Consider the following 23,829-nt stretch of genomic DNA (forward strand, 5'->3'; position numbering starts at 1 on the left):
AGTTTAAAAAGTGATATTTTATTTATTTATATTATAAAAAAACTAAATATTTAACACAGTTTATAAAGTGTATTTTTTTATTTTATTTAAAAAAACATTTTTATAAATTTATGTGTTAAATAAACGACCTAATCCCAGTAACAAATATAAAAACTAATTGAACATTAGTCGTAATAACAATTTATTAATAAATAAAATACTATAAATAAAATATTTAACAAAAAATTAAAAAAAACATATAATGAATTCATAAATAACCAATAAAAAAATGGAAAATATTTTCATTTGATTCTATTCAATTCGATTTTACCACAATCTTTAGTTCTTAGCCAATTTATAAACTTTTTAAGCGTTTTAAAAACATTAATTTGCACTATCTTCACCTGTTTACGCAATTCCAAAAACTTTCTTTAACATTTCAACATTCTGATATTTTATAAATACTGATCTTGGACTATAAAATGATAGCTGTAGACGCGCTTGTGTACTCAAAATGAAATGTGGATCAATATGGTGCTGAATCTTGATAAATCGTCTAATCTTTCTCATTGATATATTTAATAGCAGCTAGACTTAATGCAAATGCTTAAATTATTTTGCGGAAGTTATGGGTATTAGTCTTGGCTCTTCCATTATAAATACCAGCGAATAGCCGCCATCGATCACAATCGGGGTCTTAATATTCGTATAATCTTTATATGGGGCGAATAGCCGCCATCGATTATATACGGAGATACTTGACTTTTTGTGCTCATTTACATTTCTTAACTTTCGTATAATCTTTATATGGAGTAAATTCCATCTTTGTCAACCTTTGTCTTTGTATTATTTGTTCAATTCAATTGATCAATTCAGAAGTTGTGGGGTTATTATAGATATTTGAACAATCATAAAAACTCCTTTACTCTATTAAGTATTGTTTTCTTATATCTTAGCAGTGCTGAAATTTGGTCGTTCCATTTCACTCGATACTTCTTACTTACGCTTAAGAAACCATAGATCTTCCTCTGGAATGCTAGAATCATAACTAGAAATGTATTTTGAGACTTATTTAAGATGAGAATTTTTTTCAAAATAAATCAAAATTCAAATAATTTTAAAATATATTAATTTTAACTTAAGAGTAAAGTAAAGTGCTTTAATTCAAATATTCAAGAGTAATATTTAATTCAGATACCTAAAATAAATCTTGTGTAAATATCTAAAAATATTTCAAGATGCGTGAACCCTATAACCTGTCCTTGTATACGCCATTCATCTATCTTAAACTTAATGGATTAAAGTCCAGAGACAGAAGGTACTATTTAAAAATAATTCAAAAAATTTTATTAAAAAATATATACAAAAATTTTAATGTTTTTGGACCCTAAAATCTCTCCTTGTTCACGCCACTCTTTTATCTTAAACGTAATGGATTAAAATCTCGGAGGTGGAAGGTACTTTTTAAAAATAATTCAAAGTTCTTGTAAAAATATTTTTTTTCAAATAATTTCTAAAAATATGTCAAGGTGTTTGGACCCTAAAATCTCTCCTTGTATTTGGCACTCTTCAATCTTAAACATGATAGATTATAATTTCAGAGACAGAAGGTACATTTTAAAAATAGTTCAAAGTTCTTGTAAAAAAATTTTTTTTAAAAAATGTCTAAAAATATTTCAGGGTGGACTCTAAAATCTGTCCTTGTATACGTCACTCAACTATCTTAAACTTGATGGACTAAAATCTCAGAGACAATCTGCATCTTTTTTTTAATATCTATGTTAGTTTGGATCAGTGACGTATATACAAGGAGGTGTGTTGGCGTTTCTAAAGCCTTAAAAGTGGTATAAAAAACCATATTTTACTTAAATATATTTAATACATTAATTTTAATTTTAATTAATTTTAATTTTAATTTTAATTTTATTTAATATATTTTATTTACTTTAAAATTTAAATACACTGGAAACAATATAGTATTAATAATCTTCTATTTAAAAATTAATTACGAACCAAGCTCTTTATTGGGTTTCATTTTGAAAAGAAAAGTTCATCATATTTCATAAATATTCTTTCAATAAAATGCCAATTAAGCAAAAATACTGCCAACATTTTTTTTATTTTTTTATTTTTTTTTAAGGAATTTTTTTTCTCTTTAGCATTTTCCAATTGTAGGAAATTTTAATAAAAATATAAATTTCTTTATATCATTCCTCCATAAACAAATAAATCAAATACCAATAAAAGTGAATGTTTTTCAAATTAATTCTATACCAATGTCATTTCACCATTTCCTCTTCTATTAATGTCTATTTGATTCTCTTTCCTTTGAATGTACTTGATTTCAAAGTAATTTATTGGCAAAATAAAATAGAAGGAACGAGAGGAAAATAATCGAGAAGATATAAAATAAATCAAAATAAAATTTCTGCAACCATTTTATTTGGTCTGTGACGAATACTAATCAAGTAAAATCCAAAAAATCAACAAACAAATGAAAAGAAAATTTAATAAAGTAAAAACACACAAAACGAAGAAGAAAATGGAAGCAAGCAAAAGAAAAAAAACAAAAAATAAAAAAAAAAAAATAAAAAAAGGATATCAAATACGACCGAGAAAAGCTTACCAAAACTAATTACATCACTCATCGCAGTTAAGTGGGCGTGACCACACTCATACACACACACACAGCGCACAAGGTCTAACCTGATGGAACCGGCTTGGCTTAACTGGCAAAAGTTAAATTGCTTGCACTTCGCACTTTTCTTTTTATTTGCGTGAATTTTGTGGCAGCGGAATTAATTGCGAATTCAGTACAAGTAACTCAACAATACTTATAAAAAACAAAAAAAAATACAAAAAAAAAAACAAAAAAAAAATATTTACGTCCTTAACACCAGTTCAGAAGAACTATGAAGCTGTGAAGCTGTTGTTCCCAAGTTTCTGTGCTGCTCTTCCCACTGTGTCAACATTTAACTCGAAACTCGAATAAAATTAATTATTTTGTCAGTCAAATGTCGCTAACCGGAATTGGGGGATTACTTTTTTTGCGCTTCGCCTTTTTCCGCTTTCTATTTTATTTTGTCTTATTTTATCAATATTATATTCGTTTTTGTCATTTTTTTTTTCTGCCTCTCCGTGTTTGCTTATGGGGAACACGACAGCAACGACGCCACAAGGATTACACAATTGCACACGAAAATAACGTATTCGGTAGTTTGGCTGACACAAAGCGAGGCAATGCTGTGTGGAGCCAGTACCGCAAACACCCACAAGGTCACCTGCTCAATTGCCATTTTGTGTAAACACAGACGCACTGACTGTTGCCCTCCACTCCGCTTGCTTTAGTCCCTGTTCTATAGACAAACTCGCATATTTTTCTTTTTGTTTTTTTTTTTTATTTATTGCTTGCCGAGAGCTAAGTTATTTTTTGCAATTTAAACGTCATTTGTCCTCCTCGGCGGAAAAAGAGAAGAACGAAAAATGGTAAACAATGTCACAATTTTATTTTAATTTTGGGTTAAATTTTTTGGGGTCTATGTTGAAATTTCAATCATTTGACAGTCAACATTAGATTTTTATTGAAGAATAAGCACTGCTCCTTACAGTATGACAAGCATTTAAACAGCTTTCACTTTTATTGTCTCATGAAGTGGATCAATTCAAATTTGAGAACTATTTTGGAGCTTATTATAGATAAATAATATCTAAGGACAAGTCTTTCCCTACTAATACTAATATAGACCTAAACAATTTGGGCAAGATAATTTGTGAAAGATAAGCTTAAATTAATATTAATAATTTAAATGACTTTATTAAGATTAACAATAAATAGAATAGAAATTAGAGAATTAAATATACACAACGTAATCACGGCCGTAACTCTTTGACTACTGACTGCAACTTAACCACTGCCACCACTACTGTTTAACTACTTAACTGCTTGACCGACTTCTACTTGACTGCTTAACTTAACTACTGCTACTGCTTGACCGGCTTTTACCTAACTACTTAACCGGCTTACATATCATTGAAATCATGCAAACTGGCACTGAGTTCTTCCAGTGCCGAACATTTAAACAAAACATGTATGTACGCACCTCTAAGCAATTTGGCAACGTTCCACCACTAAAAGAAAATCAAACTCTCTTATTGAGATGCCCCGTAGAGATATCAGTCTTGTAGTAGATTTACTTAAAGCTCATTAACCCTGCTAAAAGACTTAATCTCCCAGTTGTGGAGAGTACAATGAAAATGCCTACCATCTGCTTTGTTTCTATTCAGCACATATGCGACGCCGCCTTATCACTTTAAAGACTTTCTTTTTAGAGGATCTTGGCTAACTGCAAAACCTCCCTCTGAATAGCATTATAAACTTTGCCAAGGATTCTAAGTGATTCCAACCCTTGAGTTTTTAATTATACGGTGACATAATGAACCTATAGGCCTAAGTGAATCCGTTGAAATCCCCGATACAACCTAAACTAATACTAATATATCTAGGGATATATACATATATATATACCCTTACAAGTGGCACAATTTGCGTTACCACGTCTTATATGTCTAGGAAAGAATCTGTGTTATAATCACTGAGGTTCAAGTGGATAGATTCCCCCTTAACAATATAATGTAAAAATAATATAAACTCTACAATTCTAATATATTTTAGTTCTTATTATTGAGTGGTTATTGTTTGCAGTGGCATGTCCGTAAGTATCTTTTCGCCTCCACAATAACCGATTTTTCGCCGTTTTACTACAAACCTTAAAATACAAACAAATATATAATAAACCCATCTAATCGAATTTAGATAATGTGAATTTAGATAATAGATCTTCTGTGCTTACCGATCAACCATCTGACAAACTATCAAAAAAGTACTTCCCTAAAAATCTATTTCTTTTGAAGGTCAGTGCTAAGTTTTCACACAGTTTAAACTACTTTTACAATAAGTATTTACAATTTCTCTGCATAAGTTTCTATACACCAGTGAACAGAAAAAATCACAGTAAACTTTACATTATTCACGGGGACCTTTTCAATAAATGCCCAAGATCCGGTCTTTTTTTTATGAGTGCCATATTAACCGGGAAGTATCTTCTATTTCCTATTGGTAAACCGAAGAAAATAAATATAAGTTATTCTCTTACCGATCTCCATGAGAACATAAATCGGTACCCCTAAGAATACATCTAAAGTAGTACCAAGAAGGGCCACGCCGTCTACTTTTTCATTCTCTTCCATGTTTCTATGCCCAAAAACTCAGATGAAAGTAATGTCAGTTATCTGCTTTAGCTCGTGAATTGCCTTACTACATTCTTTAACTTACTTTAATTTTATGATGAAATATGGAATAACTTGAACTTAACTTTCTATAAAAATAGCAACTTCAGCCTAAAAAACCGTAGCTTCATTAGATAACTTAAGGGAGTGGCTGAAGTCTGCAAATGACTAAATAAGGCATTAGATAATTATATTAGTTATATTTTTATTAAATAGTAATATATTTTTAATGAACTTTCAGTGAAAGGGGCTGTTAGAAATTTATTACAAAAACTATAAATAAACAACAAAAATAGATTAATCTAATCTAATCTGATTGCAAATCCTAAATTTAAGTGACATAAATAAATTGTACGTCAGCTGTGTTTCTTACATATAAGTCCACTGTGCAAATTTGCTAGGAGCCATGGTAAAAGATTTTGACAGTTCACCAGTAAAGCATCTTTTTTAAAGCATATAATTATATAATTGCTAATAGAAAGTCTCACTACAAACATCTATTTTTAGAAAGTTCTCTTCATCCTGAAAAACGTAGCCTTTGTAAGCAAGTTTTTGATAAGCGATGGAGGTTTTTCTATAAATCTCATTTTTGAGTTTATAGCTTAACTGGATATCAAAATCTTAAACAATCCAAATAAAATTTAAAATAAAAGCTCTTTATTTTTACACTTATTGAATAGTAGTTTAATACTAATTAATAATACGAAATCGTTACCGAAAAAGTGAGGGAGTATGTCAATATCTTGCCAAAGTCTTACCAGTGTGGACGCTATGCAAGCTCTGTTATAAACAATTTAATTAAAGGTTTACCGTGTGTCAGAATTTTATCTGAATAATCGGTATTCATTACTATTATACACAGGATATAACAATTATACATATACATACATATATGTATATGCATATGTATATACATATATGTATATATACATATACTTGTAAAGCCTCTTAAACCTGCAATTATCATAACCAATTTCTTCTCAAATGTTTAGAAAAATCGCAATTCAATAACGAATATGTAATATTTCAGAAACCATTTCTCAATGTAATCTCAAAATATAGGAGCTTTACATTTATATAACCAAAGGAACTGGAACAGCACTTGAGCCAAATCCTTTTTCGCGACCATAACAATTTTTATTAAAAATATATACAATACGATACCAGTATTTGATGTATTTATATATCTATATCATTTCCGAATTTAAATAGTGCTGTTATACACCACATGAAATAATTTTTTTTTTGTTGTGATTTCTTGAGTTAGTGCTATTGCGCACTTATACTCTTTTGGGGTTGGGGGGCTTATCCCTGCCACACACTAGGTAACCATACTATTCACATTAGTCATTCATTCATATTATTTATTTATCTATTAATTGATGAGGGACGGTAGTACTATCCTACCGCGCGTACAGAATATAGATCTTATATAAATTATCTGATTTATTATCTCCACTTTAGGTCAGTTTTAAACTAAGAATCTCATTTAGAGCCTTCGTCGTCACTAAAACCAACTAGTCATCTTTTATCTTTTTATCATATTAACTAATTTATACTGTTGTACTAATGATATGATTAAAATAGTGATTAAAAATTATACCCTTTGTGTGTCACAAAATAATCACATGCATAAATTAATATAGTCGTCGATATGGATCTATAATATAACATCAGTCTTATTTCTAAAAATAAAATTACTACTTTGTTTATAAGCAATTATTAAAAATTAATTTTCTTATATAAACTATAAACTAATTAAAAAAATTCGAATATTTCCTAAAATCACTGATGCTGATTACTTGGCAATACTCGATATAGCGTTGTATGGTCAGCCAAATTACAATAAATTAACTAAAAATTTTTATTGTTGTCTTTTCATTTCTATTCGAATCCTTGTAACTTTTAAATAACTTCTTTTCGTCATAAGACGCGTCACTTTCAGGAAGAAAAAATTAACATTAATTTTTTTAATTATTTGATTATTTTATATATTTTCATAACACGTGTATTTCTTAAGATTGTACTACCATTGTAAACGCGAAGAAGACATTACATTACTATCCCAAAGACCTATATAAGTGATCTGCTAGTCATAGTCTTAAATTACTCCAAAACTATGAATACCAATAGTTTTCCATTCTAATCTTTTGTCATATTTCACTTAACAATAAATTTCATAATTTACTTATGTTTGTTCATCAAAATACCTGTTAACCTTACACTTATTGACACTCTGATTAGTTAATCAACTTGTCAATATATTCTGTTATCAATCAATCTGTACGAGTACAGAACCCCTACATAGTAAATATATTGTTATTAATCCTCTTTCACAGCAATTCACGTCAAATTGCAGCACATTATACACAATAAATTTCCAGCTAACACCATAAATAGAAATGTCTGTGGAAATGAAACCGCAATTATACGACTACATATCGATGATTATACATATACAGATATTTATACATAGTATATATCTACATATATATTCGTATAGTGTTATACTCTTAATGATAAACAAATTTATTTCGAGCTCCGTATGTGTGTTTTTCGAATGTTAATTACGATAGTGATAAATTTTAATAGGGAATAATGTGTCTAATATTGAAACATGATTGCTTGTAATCTTCTATTGTACTCGTATATCCTTTCCACCGCAAATATTTTCTTCTCTCTCCCATTTGTCAATATCAATTTGCCATTGCCAATACAGTCAATTTAGTTTAATCAACTGATAATGAACTAACAACATGAGTAACAGCAACAACAATAATTACACCAAGTACTGAATAAAGTCAGTATATGGGTATGTAAAAATGGATATATTTTTTTATATGCTACATTTTCATTTATCAATAAAGAGGCGGTTTATATTAAATTAGTGCCATAAACCACAACAGCTTTTGTTGTCATCAGAAATTCCCACAACACTTCTTCATTTCACTTATTTTTCATTAAAACCATTAGCTACAATATATGTTGGTATATTCAATTTTTTAGTATGTCCAATTCTCTTGTACTCCATATTGAAATCATAGAAATTGAAGATATAACCTACTTATTCGAAAAAACAAATATTTATTTTATCCACATTAAAATAATCACCATGAGAAACATTATATACATACCAAAGTTTTTGTTAATCCTCAAAACAGTTTTCATAGATCGACAAAGGTATGACCTTCTTAGTACCCTCTATGAATTCTGCTTTATGGACTTAAGCAGTTCCAAACGTTCTTCTTGAAGTTCTTGAAGTTTTTACAAGTCTTCAAAACAATTTTTAAAGCTCAACAAAGGTATGGACTTCAGCTCCCTCTACGAATTCTACTTTGTGAACTCAAGCGATTTAAAGTGTTTGTTTTTTTGAAGTTCTTGAAGTTTTTACTAGTTTTCAAAATAGTTTCCATAGACCGCAAAGGTATGACCTTTAGCACCCTCTATGAATTCTGCTTTGTGGATTTAAGCAATTCAACGCGTTTTTGTTGAAGTTCTAGAAGTTTTTACTAATCTTCAAAACAATTTTCATAGATCGCAACGGTATGACCTTTGGCATCCTCTACGAATTCTACTCTATGGACTTAAGCGTTTCAAAATGTTTCAAACTTTCCCTTAAATAATTCGAGCTGCTTCACAATGAATTTGATTTTTCAATTAAATCTTTTTATATGAACTTTGAAATAGTTTTTCAGACCGTCATTCTCTCAGCTATTAAGCCCTTGGATACACATCTAATACATGCACTTAATATTTTCTTCTGCAATTCTCCTATCTTATAAAAAGTACTTATTCTTGAAAGTTAGAGTTTCTTTTGGAGTTTACCTAAATTTAAAGTTTTGTGAGATATTTTACTCTAATAAACTGATTTTCTGTTTTCAAAATCTGAATATGGTCTAAAAAGACTTTCGTCTTATTTGAGAAAATTGATAACAACACTATTTTGAAAATTGGATTATTCTAGCTAAAAAACCCATTTTCTGTTACCATTATTGGTCTATCCGCACAATTATGTACCAATTTTAGAGTCCAATGATAACATCGAGTAAGCTTTTCGTTATATACGGTCCCAATTACTGAAATAATTATTGAAATTGAGTGATGTTAATTCCGAAATCATTTTTTATTAATTATGCCATAAACTTACCTATCTAATAAATAGAAAATGTTAAGTACATTCTATTATATTTATAAAGTTACTTTTTAATCAAAACTCTACAAATCTTAAAAAAAAAATAATATAATAAGCATGACTTATTCAAAATTACATCCGCCCTATGCTCTTACTAAGAGCGGTGTCTTTACCCAATGTATTGTCGATATATAGGTACATTGGAGATACAACAAGGATAATAATAATATAATAATAATAATCCAAAATTATTATATTATATTATAAATTCATGCCCTTTTGCTGGTGTCTTATAAGTCTGAAAAACTACAACTATTATTACTATTAATGTCACAAGACCAATAAAAAGATGAATAAAGACACATCCGAAACTGCTCTGCTAAATTTGATATAACAGATTAAATAAGAATTTTCCTATTGGTGTCGCATTAGGTATTTTCAGTATTTTCCTTAAATATAGTTTTGGAGAAGACCTTTTGAAATATTTTGAATGCAATCAGTTTACCGGAACCACTCCAAATTTGGGACCAAACCGCATTAACTTTCACATTTTTTTATATACCTCAAACACTATAACAAGTAAAAACAAACAACTAATCAATTTAACTAACTTGCTTAAAATTTGAAATATAAATAAATTAAATAGAAAAAATAATAAATTATTTATAAAATAATAAATAGGTTTTTTCGAACAGTAGTGAACTACAACAACAAAAATTAATTTTATATTATTTTAATTAATTGAATTTTTGGCTAACCATACAGCTGTTTCGAGTATTGCCAAATACCCATCTGCAGTCGTCTTGGAGCGACAGTTTTGAGAATGCAAGTGCCAGGAAGCGAACTGGTGTCCTGCCATATTTGAAGCTCAGAGTCAGCGCACATTAAACAACTACACTACACTCTTTACTACACTTACTCTTTAATAAAATTCGTATTGACCGATTGTAGGTTTCCAATTTGTGTACTCCTCTTAACAGTTTATTGTATCACATTTTAATATTTACGTTTTTATTATTAACAATTTATTAAACAATTTTATGGTGTTATCACTTATTTGCGCAAATATACTACATGTACGCAATTATGATTACAAACGAGCAGTGTTCAGAGATATAAAGGGTAAAATAATTTCCTGTATGTTTATTACGTGATTGTATCTATAATTTCGTAGTTTCATTGTTTAATTCAACTTGAATGTAAATATTAATATGGATTCCATCATTTTAAAAGGAATCTACGTTGCGAGGAAATTACTCTGATTAACAATAATGAGTTGATTATTCTCGGAGTATAGGGGTTCAGAGTTGATTATTCTCGGAGTATAGGTGTTCATATTGCATACCTTTCGGCGTTTCTGAGAATTGTTTATTAATAACATATGATATCACATTTATCACATGGTTTGAATAAATAAAATTTAATATATTTTTTTTTATGCGACTGTATAGATATGATATATAATTATATACAATTTAATAAATAATTGTAAAATTAATTTTTAACAATATTTTAAAAATAAAGTTGTAGAGTTAGTAAACTGTAAAATTTTTGCTTTATAAGTTAATAAAATAAAACAAATTTCAGTTTGTGAAACGTAACGTCTAACATTATTTTTACCAATAATGCATCATCCTAAAAAACACAAACTTTTTTTTTTAACAATGTGACTTCATTAAGCACTAATATATATAACTTACAATGTTTCAAACGTCACGAGTTATACGACAGAAATAATTACGGGAGTTACATAGACATCATTTATTTAACTCTTTCTGCTTTCTTCTTCTTTTTATCAGTTCTAAGTATTTAGAAATATGGTTATGCCTATGTCATATATTCACTTTAAATGTTTGTCTTCTAAACCTACATTTTTATCATCAAGGAAGTAATCACTTCATCTTAAAAAAGAACCTGCGAAGTCTGCAGATTATTATCTTCTCGAGCAGAAGATTTACTATATACACCCATTTCAATGACAATACAAAATGAAAGCTTATCAAGCAGTGTGAAATTCAACCAAGATCTGCGAAGAGTGATTGTGATTTGATGTTCAAAGCATCAAGGATTAAGAGATAATAAAATTACAGGCAAACTAATAACCGGAGGTACTCTTGCTTATTGTTGCCAGTACAACATCAGACCTCTAACTGTATTCTTTATAAAAGGGGTAGATAACTGAATATGATACACTAAATAGATGAAAATGCGAAGATACACTAATAGATCAAATAAGGCACTACAGTCCAGTATGAACATTGGCCTCCCTCACAATCTGCCTCTATCTGTCCCTATCTTCTGCTACTCTCTTCCAGTTCAGTACTCCAATCGTTCTTGCATCACCATACACGTTCTCATTCCATCTTGTTCTTGACCTACCTCTGTGTCTGGTTATCATCGGCTTTGCGTTGAATATGCTGTTCGGCTTTCTTTCCGACCACATTCTTATTACATGAGCAGCCCATTGAAACCTTTGCAACTTAATGTATCTCACTATATTTTCATTTCTAAGCAGTTCTTCAATTTCTTTATTTGGTCGTCTTTGAAAAGTTTCTGCATCAATTTGGATTGGCCCGTAGATTTGGCGAACTATTTTCTTTCAAAAATTTTTAAAGCTTCTTCGTCTGCCTTCGTCATTGTCCATGTTTCTGAGCCATATTTAGGTACCGGTCTTATTATTGTCTTGTATATTCGTAGCTTACTTTCCTTGGATAGTAGTCTTGATTTCATTAAGTCTAAATATTTGTAAAAACATCTATTTGCTGCTTGTATTCTTTTTCTTATTGCGATTCTGCAATCAATATTGTTGCTAATCAGCGAACCGAGGTAGGTAAAGTTGCTAACAACCTCAAAATTGTATTCATCAATTGAAATGCGTTGCATACCCGTACTCTCGTTCCTTCTTGCTAGCTTGAGATAGACTTATCCATTAATAATTTATCTAGATGGAATGAACAGTATGTAGACAATCCCTTAGGGTCGGCATTTTCTTGATCTGGATATTATTCTTTTTCTAATTATTAATTTCTCTAATTGATAGTTTTTGGGTTTAAGTTGTCTGCAGCCTTTTAGTCGGAATTTTTACTTGATCTAGATATAATTATTTTCCTGATTATTAACTTCTCCAAATGGGAGTTTTTGGGTTTGAGTTGTCTGGAGCCTTTCAGTCGGAACTTTAACAATTGATTTTTAAATCATTTCGAAACCACTAAAGTTTATTACTAGTCAAAATATTATAAGAAGAATTTTTATTTGTTTTGGTTTCCTAAATCATTACTTTTTATATCATTAGTCCTGATTTTTTTTTTCATTATTTATAATGTCTTTTTTTGTATGTTGAATTCTTATTATTCTTATGTATTCTTATGTTCTTAGGTCCAAATTTTCTAAAAATTCATAATTTTCTTATCATTAAATTTTTTTTTATGTCCTATTTTATATTACTACACCATATTTAACTTTCATTAAGAATAATATCTTCCATATATACATTAATTATTTTAATGAAAATTCAAAAAATAAGCTAACGACATAATTACAAAACACAAAAACAAAATATGTTCGCAAAATTTCTTCATAGAAGCGGAATTTCGCTGTAATTAGCGATTAATGTTCACTTAAAAATGTCCTAATTGTGCAAGTAGAAAATTGGCTCAAATTATCTTTGGAATTATGAAATTATGAAGTAGCTTGTTTGCAGTAAAATGTAATTACAGCAATTGTTGCTGCCGCAATGCAACTGTACCCGTGCCATACCCATACCCCTACCCGTGCCATACCCATACCTATGCCCATGCCCATATCCATGCCCGTTCTTGCAACAACTGTAGCACAACGTCAGCACTAATAATTATGTTTAACAATGCGCTAATAACGTTTATTAAAACCATATAAGATTTTCTATTTAGCATTCATTTGGCTCATTTATTCCCTACAAGCCCAGACCCAGACCCAGACTAACAGCAGCACCCAGCTTCACTGCACATTCGTCGTACGTCGTGAGTCGAACGTCGCATGGTGCAAATATGCATATTCAAATGTTTAAGCCTGGTTATCCGTACGACTATATTAGCTCCACTGGTTGGGCGCAGAACCACCCAATGACAAATTACACAAATCCTTGTGAAGCACATTAATGCCAACAATAAATTAATCGCTGCAAATTAAAATGATGATGATGACAATGTTCCACTTTAATTGAAATGTACGTGAACGAGTTTCTAAATACGAAATGCTCAGATTCACTTACATACACAAGTGGCAATTTGGTTTATTTGCATAATTTATTACTTTACATTGCATTTCGTTATTTACTATTTAACTTATATGATACTCAAATAAATATGCCCCTACGAAATCCTACGTGTTAGGGGGAAAATTGATATTATGCTCTCCGTTTAAGCGACCCGCATCACGGACCTGCTGCTCAACACGTCTATCATCTTCATGTCCATCAATGCCAAGTCCGATGCGTTCAATAAATTTGGCAGAACGAAAACCATGTGTCTATAAATAAATATCCGTGGTAATTATTTATGTATATAAACATATATAGTATATATATGGTATCTATACTATATATAGTATGTAGTGTATAAACATATATATGACTATATGATATGATTATACATGATATAATATTCATACATTCTTTATTACTAAAGTACTTACTTCATAATAAAGTGCTCTTCTCTTCTGACTTATGGTAGGATCAAAATCCCAAGTGCTAGGCACATGAGTTAGAGGCTCACCAGCGACATTATTCTGTAAAGTTTCTGTGATAAGCCGATATATAAAACCTTCTATTGATTGCAAACTTAAACAGAACAACATGACTGTAAACTAAAAAGAAAAATTAATTATCAGCGGTATTACTTATTAACATATAATCTCTATTTATTTTTATATTTGTGGCATATAATAAATATAACAATGATATAGCAGTAGAATCGTAGAATAAAGAGAAAAAATGCGGACTACTGGAGCTTCCAGTGACGCTAGAACTGCTCCACTCCACTACAACTATTGCTGATCTTTTTTTTTGTCGTAGTAACCCTAACTGAACAGAAAATAGTCCGTTCATCGGATGAAAGCCAGAATATTAGCTGTTAAGGACATACTGCCATTGGGAGGATGCGGAAATAAAATAGTAACAATTTAAATTATTTAAACTTTTTCTACTATTATCCAGCTTTATCTTTATTTACATTCAGAAAAAAATTACCGAACTAAATTTTCTCTCCCTTATGGTCTCATTTAACGTCTACACTGATTAGACTTTGTAGTAAAAGCTTTTTTGACCACCCTTTGCACAATCTGAGGAAAATACAGCCAACTTCTAGTCAACGAAAATAATATAAAGGACAAACCCATACAGATAACATTTCTTTATAAATTGCTTTAGCTCGAAGATTTGATCAGTTACAGATGAATGGTGTTCTTGTATAAATCCCTTTGTCATGGCTACTCCTTATTATTTCTTTTCTCAAAATAGACATTTAGTTCCAGTTTTTTGTATTATCCTTCAAATTGCATTGTAGGTCGCAATTTCAATTTTTTAATAAGGTGCTTATAAAAATTTTAGTGCTTTTAGCAAGCACTTTTACACGTTTTTGAATTTGCATTTTTCAAAAGAAATTTATTATTTTCATTTGGATCGGTTCACTATATTTAATGATTTCAAGGGTGATATATAGCACACGAGATGCATCAGATTTTTTTTATTAACTGTATAATGCTGGAAAAATTTTGTTTTAGTAATTTAAATAAATGTTTTAGTGTTTAGTACTGTTAACTACCACTTTTGCTTATTGTATTATATATGTTATGGAACCCGAACATTTCTAGCTTATCGAAATATTCGAAACTCGAATATTAAATTTAAGGTTTAGTAGTTAAGTTATATTAAGTAAAACTTATGAATGGTTGAAACAATTTCACCAATCATAATTATATATATTCTAGTAATAAATATTTCACTCCCTCATTTGCCTAGCATTGAATGTGTCGACAAAACAATGGATTTACTCGCCCACATGAGGGAGTAAAGGTTTTTCCATAACCAACTCCAAACTATAGCAAAAGGAAGGAAACTTCAGTTATAAATGGGTTTCAGCAAAATCATCATACTCTCGCCCACATAAGGGAGTAAAGGTTCCTCCATAACCAACTCCAGAATAAGACTCCAGAAAGGAAAGGACTCCCTCTCTTGGACTGGGAACGAGCAAACATAACTGACACACTATATAGGAGCGAACTTGAACATTAAATACTTGCATAAGTGAAGTTAAGAAGTTTACTACGAAGTAAGTCTGAAGACAATACAATTTAATAATAGTGATTCATAGGCAATGTGGCATTAATTATTTTACTAAATGATGTTTAGAAATGTTGGTAAACTATTTTTCAACAATGAAGGGAATTTAAGTTTAGATAAAGTGAAACTGAAGTTTTTCCAGGTTTTTTTTTTAAATAAATCGTCCATTGTCCATTTCAAGCGGTTTTGAGTTTAGTGAACCTGGTATTAATCCTGTTTTATTTTTATGACTTATGCTAAATGTTGCTTTCACTTAATTCGAATGTTAAAGCTCTTCGACAGATGAACAGATCGATCACCTAACGTAATTTTATGAAATCAAGGAAGTTGGATCTTAAAAAAGACATTGTCAAGGCACATTTCACTGTAAAACCATATTCAACTGCACATATTTATTTATTTAAACAAATACTTCACTAAAAATAGAGTAATTATAACTTTTAATAAAACTTACACTAAATTTGATCAAATTCATTTTTAATATATCAGATTTGTTAATATTCTCACAAAAAAATATTTAAAATTTACTTTCAAAATGAGAAAGAAAAATATAAAACCGCAAATTAAACTTTTCGTCTTGATCGGTTGGAGAAGCTATTGATTACTAAACAACGAATGATTGCATAAATCTATCTGAAGTTGTAAAATATTAAAAAAAAAAACTGTTTGCATAAAAATCGAGAAGTAAACAAACCGAACGAGTTGAAGAAACGCTACATGCCAAATTGAACACGCCAACTCAGTTCGATTTCTTCAAGACACCAGAAAACGCGAACCTCTCTTGATGACTGCAACCGGCAACAGAGACTTATCTCTGTTTATCTTTCTTTACTCAACTCTGCGGCTCAACCTAAGATAAGTTACATGCGCAAAGTCAACATTTGCTGTTATCTATCTGAGCAAATTATTTGAATATCTTGTAGTAGCTCTAAACCCTAAGCCATTAACCTCTAACTTCTGACATTGGTAGTACACAAAGTATTTTTATTACTCTATTTAAACTACAGAAGAAAACCCTGAATATAACGAATATCAAAATAATTATAATAATGATGTATCTAATAATCACTGAATTGTGAAAATATGCATAGAAGTGCGTAAACTACTGAAGATTTTAGATATTTGGAGACACGTATATTTAGAGAAATAAAATTATTTTTAAAATAATTCAAAGACTGTTAGAAAGGTACAATATGACAAATAAATAGAGCAGCAAATAAAATCGAAAAACCGAATGCAGTCTGGTATTTAAGTATATGCCGATATACCCGAGATTTGCTATTATCAAGTGGAATAAAGAATTCCTATAGATAGTTTTTAGACCTAGTTTTTTTACTTTCTTCTTCTTCTTCCTTGTTTCATTAACTCCCAGTGGAGCATAGGGCATAGGGTATAGTGGAATCATATATAAGATTCCACTCTCAAGAAAGAAAATATCGGGTATTTTTTCAGCTGCATGAGAACTTCAAATGCTAACACAGAACAGAAATATTGTTGGAAGAATATTTTTTTATTATAATCAGGTAAATAATTATAGGGCATTTATTTTTTGAATATCTTTTCCGACATATGTTCGCCGCGGTTACGACATCCATGGTCCATTCGATCAGTACAATTTTTGACTATTTTTTGCAGTGCTTCAAAAATTGCTGTTTTCCAGCATAAACCAATGATTTAGCCCCATAGAAAGTAATTGAGAGGCGTTAAAGCGTACGAACGAGGAGGCCAATTAACAGGACCACTTCTGGAAATAAAATAGTTACCAAATTGATTTCACAATAAATCGATTGTTAAACGCGCTGTATGACAAGTTGCGCTATTTTGTTGGAACCAAATGTCATCGATGTTTAACTGATTAATTTTTGGAAACAATAATTCAGTCAGTATGGATTGATGGCGCTCGCCATTCACGGCAGTTTCTTCTTCATTTCGAAAGAAATAAGGACCGATGATGCCGTCAGCGTGTAAATCGCACCAAACAGTTAGTCTTAATGAATATGGTTGTGATTCGTTAACGGCTTAAGTATTATCTTCGCTATAGCAATTTTGCTTATTGATGTTACCATTTAACCAGAAAAAAGCTTCATCACTAAACACAATAACGCGTTATTCTAGCGTTAAACATTGCTTGATCCTTACTGTGAATCCTTACTGAACAGAAATGTCCGACCTGGTCCAAACTGAACCAGAAACGTTCCGGTTAGCTACTTCAACTAAAACAGAAACTGCTCAGCACTATGGTATTGGTACTGACGAATTACGGTGTACTAGAAAGACATGCTACGAGACTGGATCTACCCTGTAATGACAGTTTTCATGATTATGAAGAAGAGAAGGAAATCGTAACTCTCCTTCTTTGTTAAAGCACATTTTTGACAAATAGAAGATCAAAAATTTCTACGGCACCTTTTCTTACGAACTGAGCTGTCATCCTTCATTTTGAATTTAACCAAGCTTTTGGACTTATCAGATTGATTCACTTTCACACGAATGAGAGAATCGTGCCTTTCAGTGTTATCTGTATGCTGACCACAGTGGTCCTTCTTGTTGGTTCTACTATTTTGCGTGTCAATAATTCTAATCCGTGGTGTCATGAAGATCCGTTATTGGAATTGCTCAATACTACACTGTCTGTGCTGAAAAGTGACATGTTATGAAACTGGATCTACCTTATAATGATATTTGCCATGGTTGCGATTTGAAGAGGAGGATGAATTTGTAGTTTAGCTTCTTTCTCAGTGTACATCTTCAGTTAATAGAAGAATAAAAATCATAAGGCTCCCTTTCTTTACGGCCCTACAAGAGCTGTCATCGTACATTATGAATTTAGCTAATTTTAAAGACTTGTCAGGTTGGTTCACTTTAACTTGAACGTGGGGTTGTGGCTTTCTGCGTTATCATGTTCTCTAACGGCTGTGGTCCTTTTTGGGGTATCTTTCTGCTCTATGTATGAACAACGCTTATTCATAGTATCGTAACGAGTATTAATAAAACTAGAGTGAGGTTTGAAGAACAAGGTCACCACTTCAACCTAACCTAACATATAGAAACTATAACACTTTAAATGTTGTCGTTTTTTTCTTTATCAATCTTTGCTAGTATAGCAGTGTCCAATGACCTGTAGAGCAGTTTTAAACAATTAACATCATTACCAAGGTAAGAATATATTTCATACAAAACTACGAATTCTTCAATTTTAATCTTCTCTTCTTCTTATTTATTCATGGGTTGTGAACCCATATAAGATTGAAACTTTCTTTACAATTCCTCCCCACATCGACCGATATTTTTTTCTATAAAAAATACTGAATCCATCCGTATTAAATTGATCACTTCAACCGTTTACTGAGAAATATTTATTTAACTCCCATAAGTCTCTGAAGACTCGTATAAAAAATTTATTTAAAAACAACTTCAATTGTCTAACAACTCATAAGTCTTTAGATACATCATAACAATTTTTTGCATAATTGCAAATAATTGAAGGTAAATATATGAAAAATTGCATAATCCGCACTTGTGGAAAAACCGATTTATCAAACTTTTTGTGTTTACACCAGAAAGCCATCGCAATGTCCCCATTTTACTATGCAAAAACGGGTCTATCTTTGCGCTTGCGCATTGCGTATCTTGAGACGAGCTCGCTTCACTTGGAGGAGCACACGAATTCATTCAGCAATATTTAGATGGGTAACGTGGGTAACGTGCCAGTCTTCAGGTCTTCACATCTGAAATTGTTGTCAATTTTTCGTATTTAGTTACGCTTGCTTCTGCTAATTTTAGTGAGGAAATCCACAATTTATTTGAATTGGCGACGAAAGGGCACAAAATAAAACCAGCAATAATGAGACCCAAATGGGTAGGAAGAGTGTGAGTAGACAATAAAACTGTGGTTTTACGGTTTACACTTTCACTTTCATTTTTAAGTCACAGAAATACTCAATGACAAGAGGAGAGAGTCTTGCGAGATTTACACTTGAAAACCAGACTTACTTTTAACAGCACAAATATTGGTACGTTTACAGTCTTCTAGGTGTCGCGATTTGACGACGGATTTTTATCAAACTGACTATTTTGACAGATTTTTTCCATTATATTATATTATATTATTTCCACGTTTATGATCCAATATCTTGATTATCGTGCCGATATGTAAGCAGACCCAATAGCATACCCAGTGATATATTTAGGGGAACAATATTTAGGGTTAACAATTATATTGTTCAATAAAGCTGTGCTTGATGACTTTTTTTTGACTCTATTTTCAGAAATAAAGACCCTATTTGCCCTGTAGATTGGTTTCTTACAGCTTGTGGAACGCTTTGATTGATTTATGTGTATAAGTTTCCTACAATTCCAGTCTTAAGAGCAAGTATCGAGTACACCAAATTTGAAATATAGCCTGCAATATTCAAAAAAAAAACTTTTTGAAAACTTGTGGCCCTGGAGTGTATTTCTAAAGATACTACTGTAACGAGCAACTGATTGAAATAATTTTTCATTAGTATTGCCATTAATATATGATTCGATAAAATTTTTCTTTTAGTTTGAACGCATACACCTCTAAAAATAGTACCTCATATCAGCACGTAATTTGGAGAGGGACTTGAATAAGTGAAACCACCTAAATGATTCGTAGAATATTCAAATGTGCCTTATAACCATTATTATTTTTTTGTTTATTTGTAAGTTAAAGTTAAAGTTAAGTAAGAATAAGGCACTTGACTGCTAGACCCTACGCCCTCAATATTCATTATTAATATATTATGACTGATATGTAATTGATATATTGCGATAAAATAGTTTTTAATAACGCAAATTTATCTAAAAGACCCTACCCGATATATACCTACATACTGCTCTATATTTTGCATTTTTTTTTCAGTAATATAAAATTGAATAGTGTAGGCTTTTGTCTTCTGGCAATGTAAACAAAAACTCCGGAAACCAAACTCAAACAGAGATACATAACTCTGTTATGAGTACTCATAACAAATACGAGACGATTATGTATTTACAGCTCGGAGAGCGGCTGGAGTCATAAGCGGCCGACTTTTCAGTTCGCCGCTCTCGAAGTTCTCTCGAAGCTCGTTAGCTTATTAGCCTGTCAGCTTGTTGGATGTTAGCTGTCGTGACTTTGCTTGATCTACTCCAACCAGTTTCAATTGCAGCTTAGGCTGCAAGTAAGCCTCGACTTAAACTACTAACCAACAATTGAAGCAACCGCGGCCAGTTCAGTTACAAAACAAACGCGCCAGCAAAAAGATTCGAGCCAAACTGCTTCAGTCGTACAGCGAAAAACGCTTTAGCGTGCGATATTTGCTATCAGAGCCGGAAGTTTCGCCTGTGGAAATTTAAGTGTGAATTTTTTTTAAATATAAAATTAAATAGAAATATTTAAAAGAAAAAAATATGAGTAAATTAAGCGCGTTTTTATTGCCTGTAAGTTTAACCAAATCATAGAAACTAAAAAATCCAATGGGAATAAAGAAAGCTCAGTGAATACTGAATGTAATTTTTAAAAAATAAAAAAAAGTGAAGTTATTTTTATTTAAATATTTTTTTATTAATTTTTTTTTTTTTTTGCTTTTCTTTAATATATATACTTTTTTAAATAATTGTGAAAATATTTAATTATTTATTTTTTTTTTTTTATTGACACTTGTAATTAACGGCGATCCAACACGATCGGTACGCGGCTTACGGTTTCATTTCTGACACAATTTTCGATCGCGCTCTCTTCAGGCCCAAATTAGCAACATTTTCAGTTGTAAAAGTGAGGTTCGAAGCGCTTTCGAATCGAGTTATGCATTACGAATTTTAATTCAACCAAAGTAGCTGCAAATCAATTAATTCACTTTTTTTTTCTTGAATTCTTTGAAATTTCTGCAGCCCTCATAGGTACGCATAAGCCATACTTGAGTACTCGTTGTGTGTTTTGAGTAAAAGTCTGCAAACTCGGGCAGGTGCTTGACACATTTTTAGGCCAAACAAATGCAAAACCATATATATTTATTTATTTTATTTTGTTTATATTATATATGTACATATGTTGAATTCATATTAAATTCAATAGCTGACCTACTAAACACTGTTTGAGTTTGAGTGTCTCTTCAGTGGGTTTCCGAATTAAATGCTAGACCTTGAAAAATGTCTTCAGTTGAGACACGAGAAATTTTGAAATTGATTGCTCTTCAGTTCAAATTTTCTTCTTCTTCTTCTTCTTCATCTTTCTACTATTAGTTTTTGTAATTATTTGCTTGATTTTAACCACACTCGGTTGCTTCATGTCTGGGCCTGTTGTTTATTATTTTGGCCACTTTGGATGAAATTATGGCTTCAAACCGTTTCATTCATGCAAAATTGCATAATATTATTATGTATGTGAATTTTTGTTTTTAACTCATTTTAAGTCTTTTTTATGATTTTACTTTTTCAATTTTATTTGTGAGTGAAATAAATAAATTTTATTATGAATTTTAACATAAATCTGCATGTTCATAAGTTTATGACATCATAAATTTTGATGACTTCAAATAAGTCATGAAACTAAGAAATAATATGAATGAACTAAATTTTTGTTGTTGTCTTTTCATTTCTATTCGAACTCTTTTAACTTTTAAATAGTTTCTGTTTGTAATAAAGACGCGTCACTCTCGGCAAAAAATAATTAACATTAATAATATGAGTATTTTATAGAAACCTTTCAGAAAGGTCTCTGTTCCAAACTCTACCACAAACTAGAAAGGATATAGCCAAATAGTCAATTATAACAACACTCTCCAAAATTTTCAACTATAAACAGATACATTATGTAAAATTCTTCCAAAAACAAAATATCCAATCTTATATACTTACTAAATTACAACTGTTCTTCTCTCCAAGTGGAGCAAAGTGCAGCCTCATCTTATTTACTTAATGATAAATTTAATGGGTTCATCAATAATAATAGGTGCTGTAATAATGTTAAACCGTTCAATCAGTTTGTCATTAGTACACTAGTGTAGTCTACTATATACCATTAAATGTAGTCACCAAGAGTTGTAGGTGAAGTAGTCTTCAGAAGTGTTTAAAAAAAGCTATATAGTACACAGTAGTCATCATCACGGTCCCACAACTGATTTACTAAATCGATTTGTTACTGTCTTATCTGTTTCTATAACGCATAACACGAAGAAAGGTTTAATTAAGGCTTATAAGACAGTTAAGACCTCTTTGCTACCATCTTATTTCTATAACTCATAGCATCAGGAAAGCTATTTTATAACAGGTCACTGTTGTATTGCATATCTTTTGTGAGGTATTCCAACAAACGAAAAGACCACTGATAAAGAACTATGACTCACCTAGAAGATAACATACATTGTGACCGAAAAGTTTTCGGAGGTTCTCATTTAAAATTCGCGCGCTGTATATTTTTCGATATTTTAAGTTTATGTAGTTTGGCAGCACTGTCCTTAATCACTATGCCAAAAATGAGCGCGATCTGTCAGACAGTTCGTTTACGGCAGCTGTTGAAACCAGTTCACCTCAGTAGTGCGTTGCGAAAAAAACAATGGAAAAAAATATTGAACAAAGAGTTTGCATCAAATTTTGTGTTTCGAACGAAATTTTTGTTGCGAATGCTACAAAAGGCTTATGGGGAATCAGTTTTATCGAAAACTCAAGTTTATGAGTGGTACAAAGCCTTTCAGGACGGTCGTACGACCGTCAAAGACATGCCGCGTTCTGGACGACCTTCGACCTCTACCACCGACGAAAACATTGAAAAGGCAAAGGAAATCGTGTTCAAAAATCCTCATGTGAGTGTTAGAGAAATAGCACGAGAGCTAGGCATCGGTCGTGAGACCACGCCCTCAATTGTGGAGGACAATTCATGGACGTGTCACGACCAGAATGCTCCCTCACACCAAGCCAAAATTATCAACGATTTTAAGGCCAAACATTCAATAAATACCATCGAACAGCCACCGTATTCACCTGATCTTGCACCGTGTGACTTTTTCCTGTTTCCCAACCTCAAATTACCACTCAGAGGAACGCGTTTTGAATCCATAGAAGACGTAAAACAGAATTCGCAGAGGGAACTCAAAGCCATACCGGAAAGCGCCTATAA

At 31.1% G+C, this 23,829-nt stretch overlaps 1 protein-coding gene across 1 annotated transcript; it reads right to left on the reverse strand.

Annotated features, from left to right (window-relative positions):
• Positions 1–13,560: 13,560 nt before the first annotated feature.
• On the reverse strand, positions 13,561–16,198 carry LOC119674732. Its single transcript, XM_038085887.1, has 3 exons — positions 16,168–16,198; positions 14,069–14,239; positions 13,561–13,903 (listed from the first exon to the last, which is right to left on the reverse strand). Exons 1-3 carry the CDS (start codon positions 16,186–16,188, stop codon positions 13,757–13,759), a joined length of 339 nt encoding a protein of 112 aa, XP_037941815.1. The 5' UTR covers positions 16,189–16,198; the 3' UTR covers positions 13,561–13,756.
• Between the last annotated feature and the right edge of the window lie 7,631 nt (positions 16,199–23,829).

Source organism: Teleopsis dalmanni, chromosome 2 (genome assembly GCF_002237135.1).
Source record: "Teleopsis dalmanni isolate 2A chromosome 2, ASM223713v2, whole genome shotgun sequence".
In the NCBI taxonomy this organism is placed as follows: Eukaryota; Metazoa; Arthropoda; class Insecta; order Diptera; family Diopsidae; genus Teleopsis; species Teleopsis dalmanni.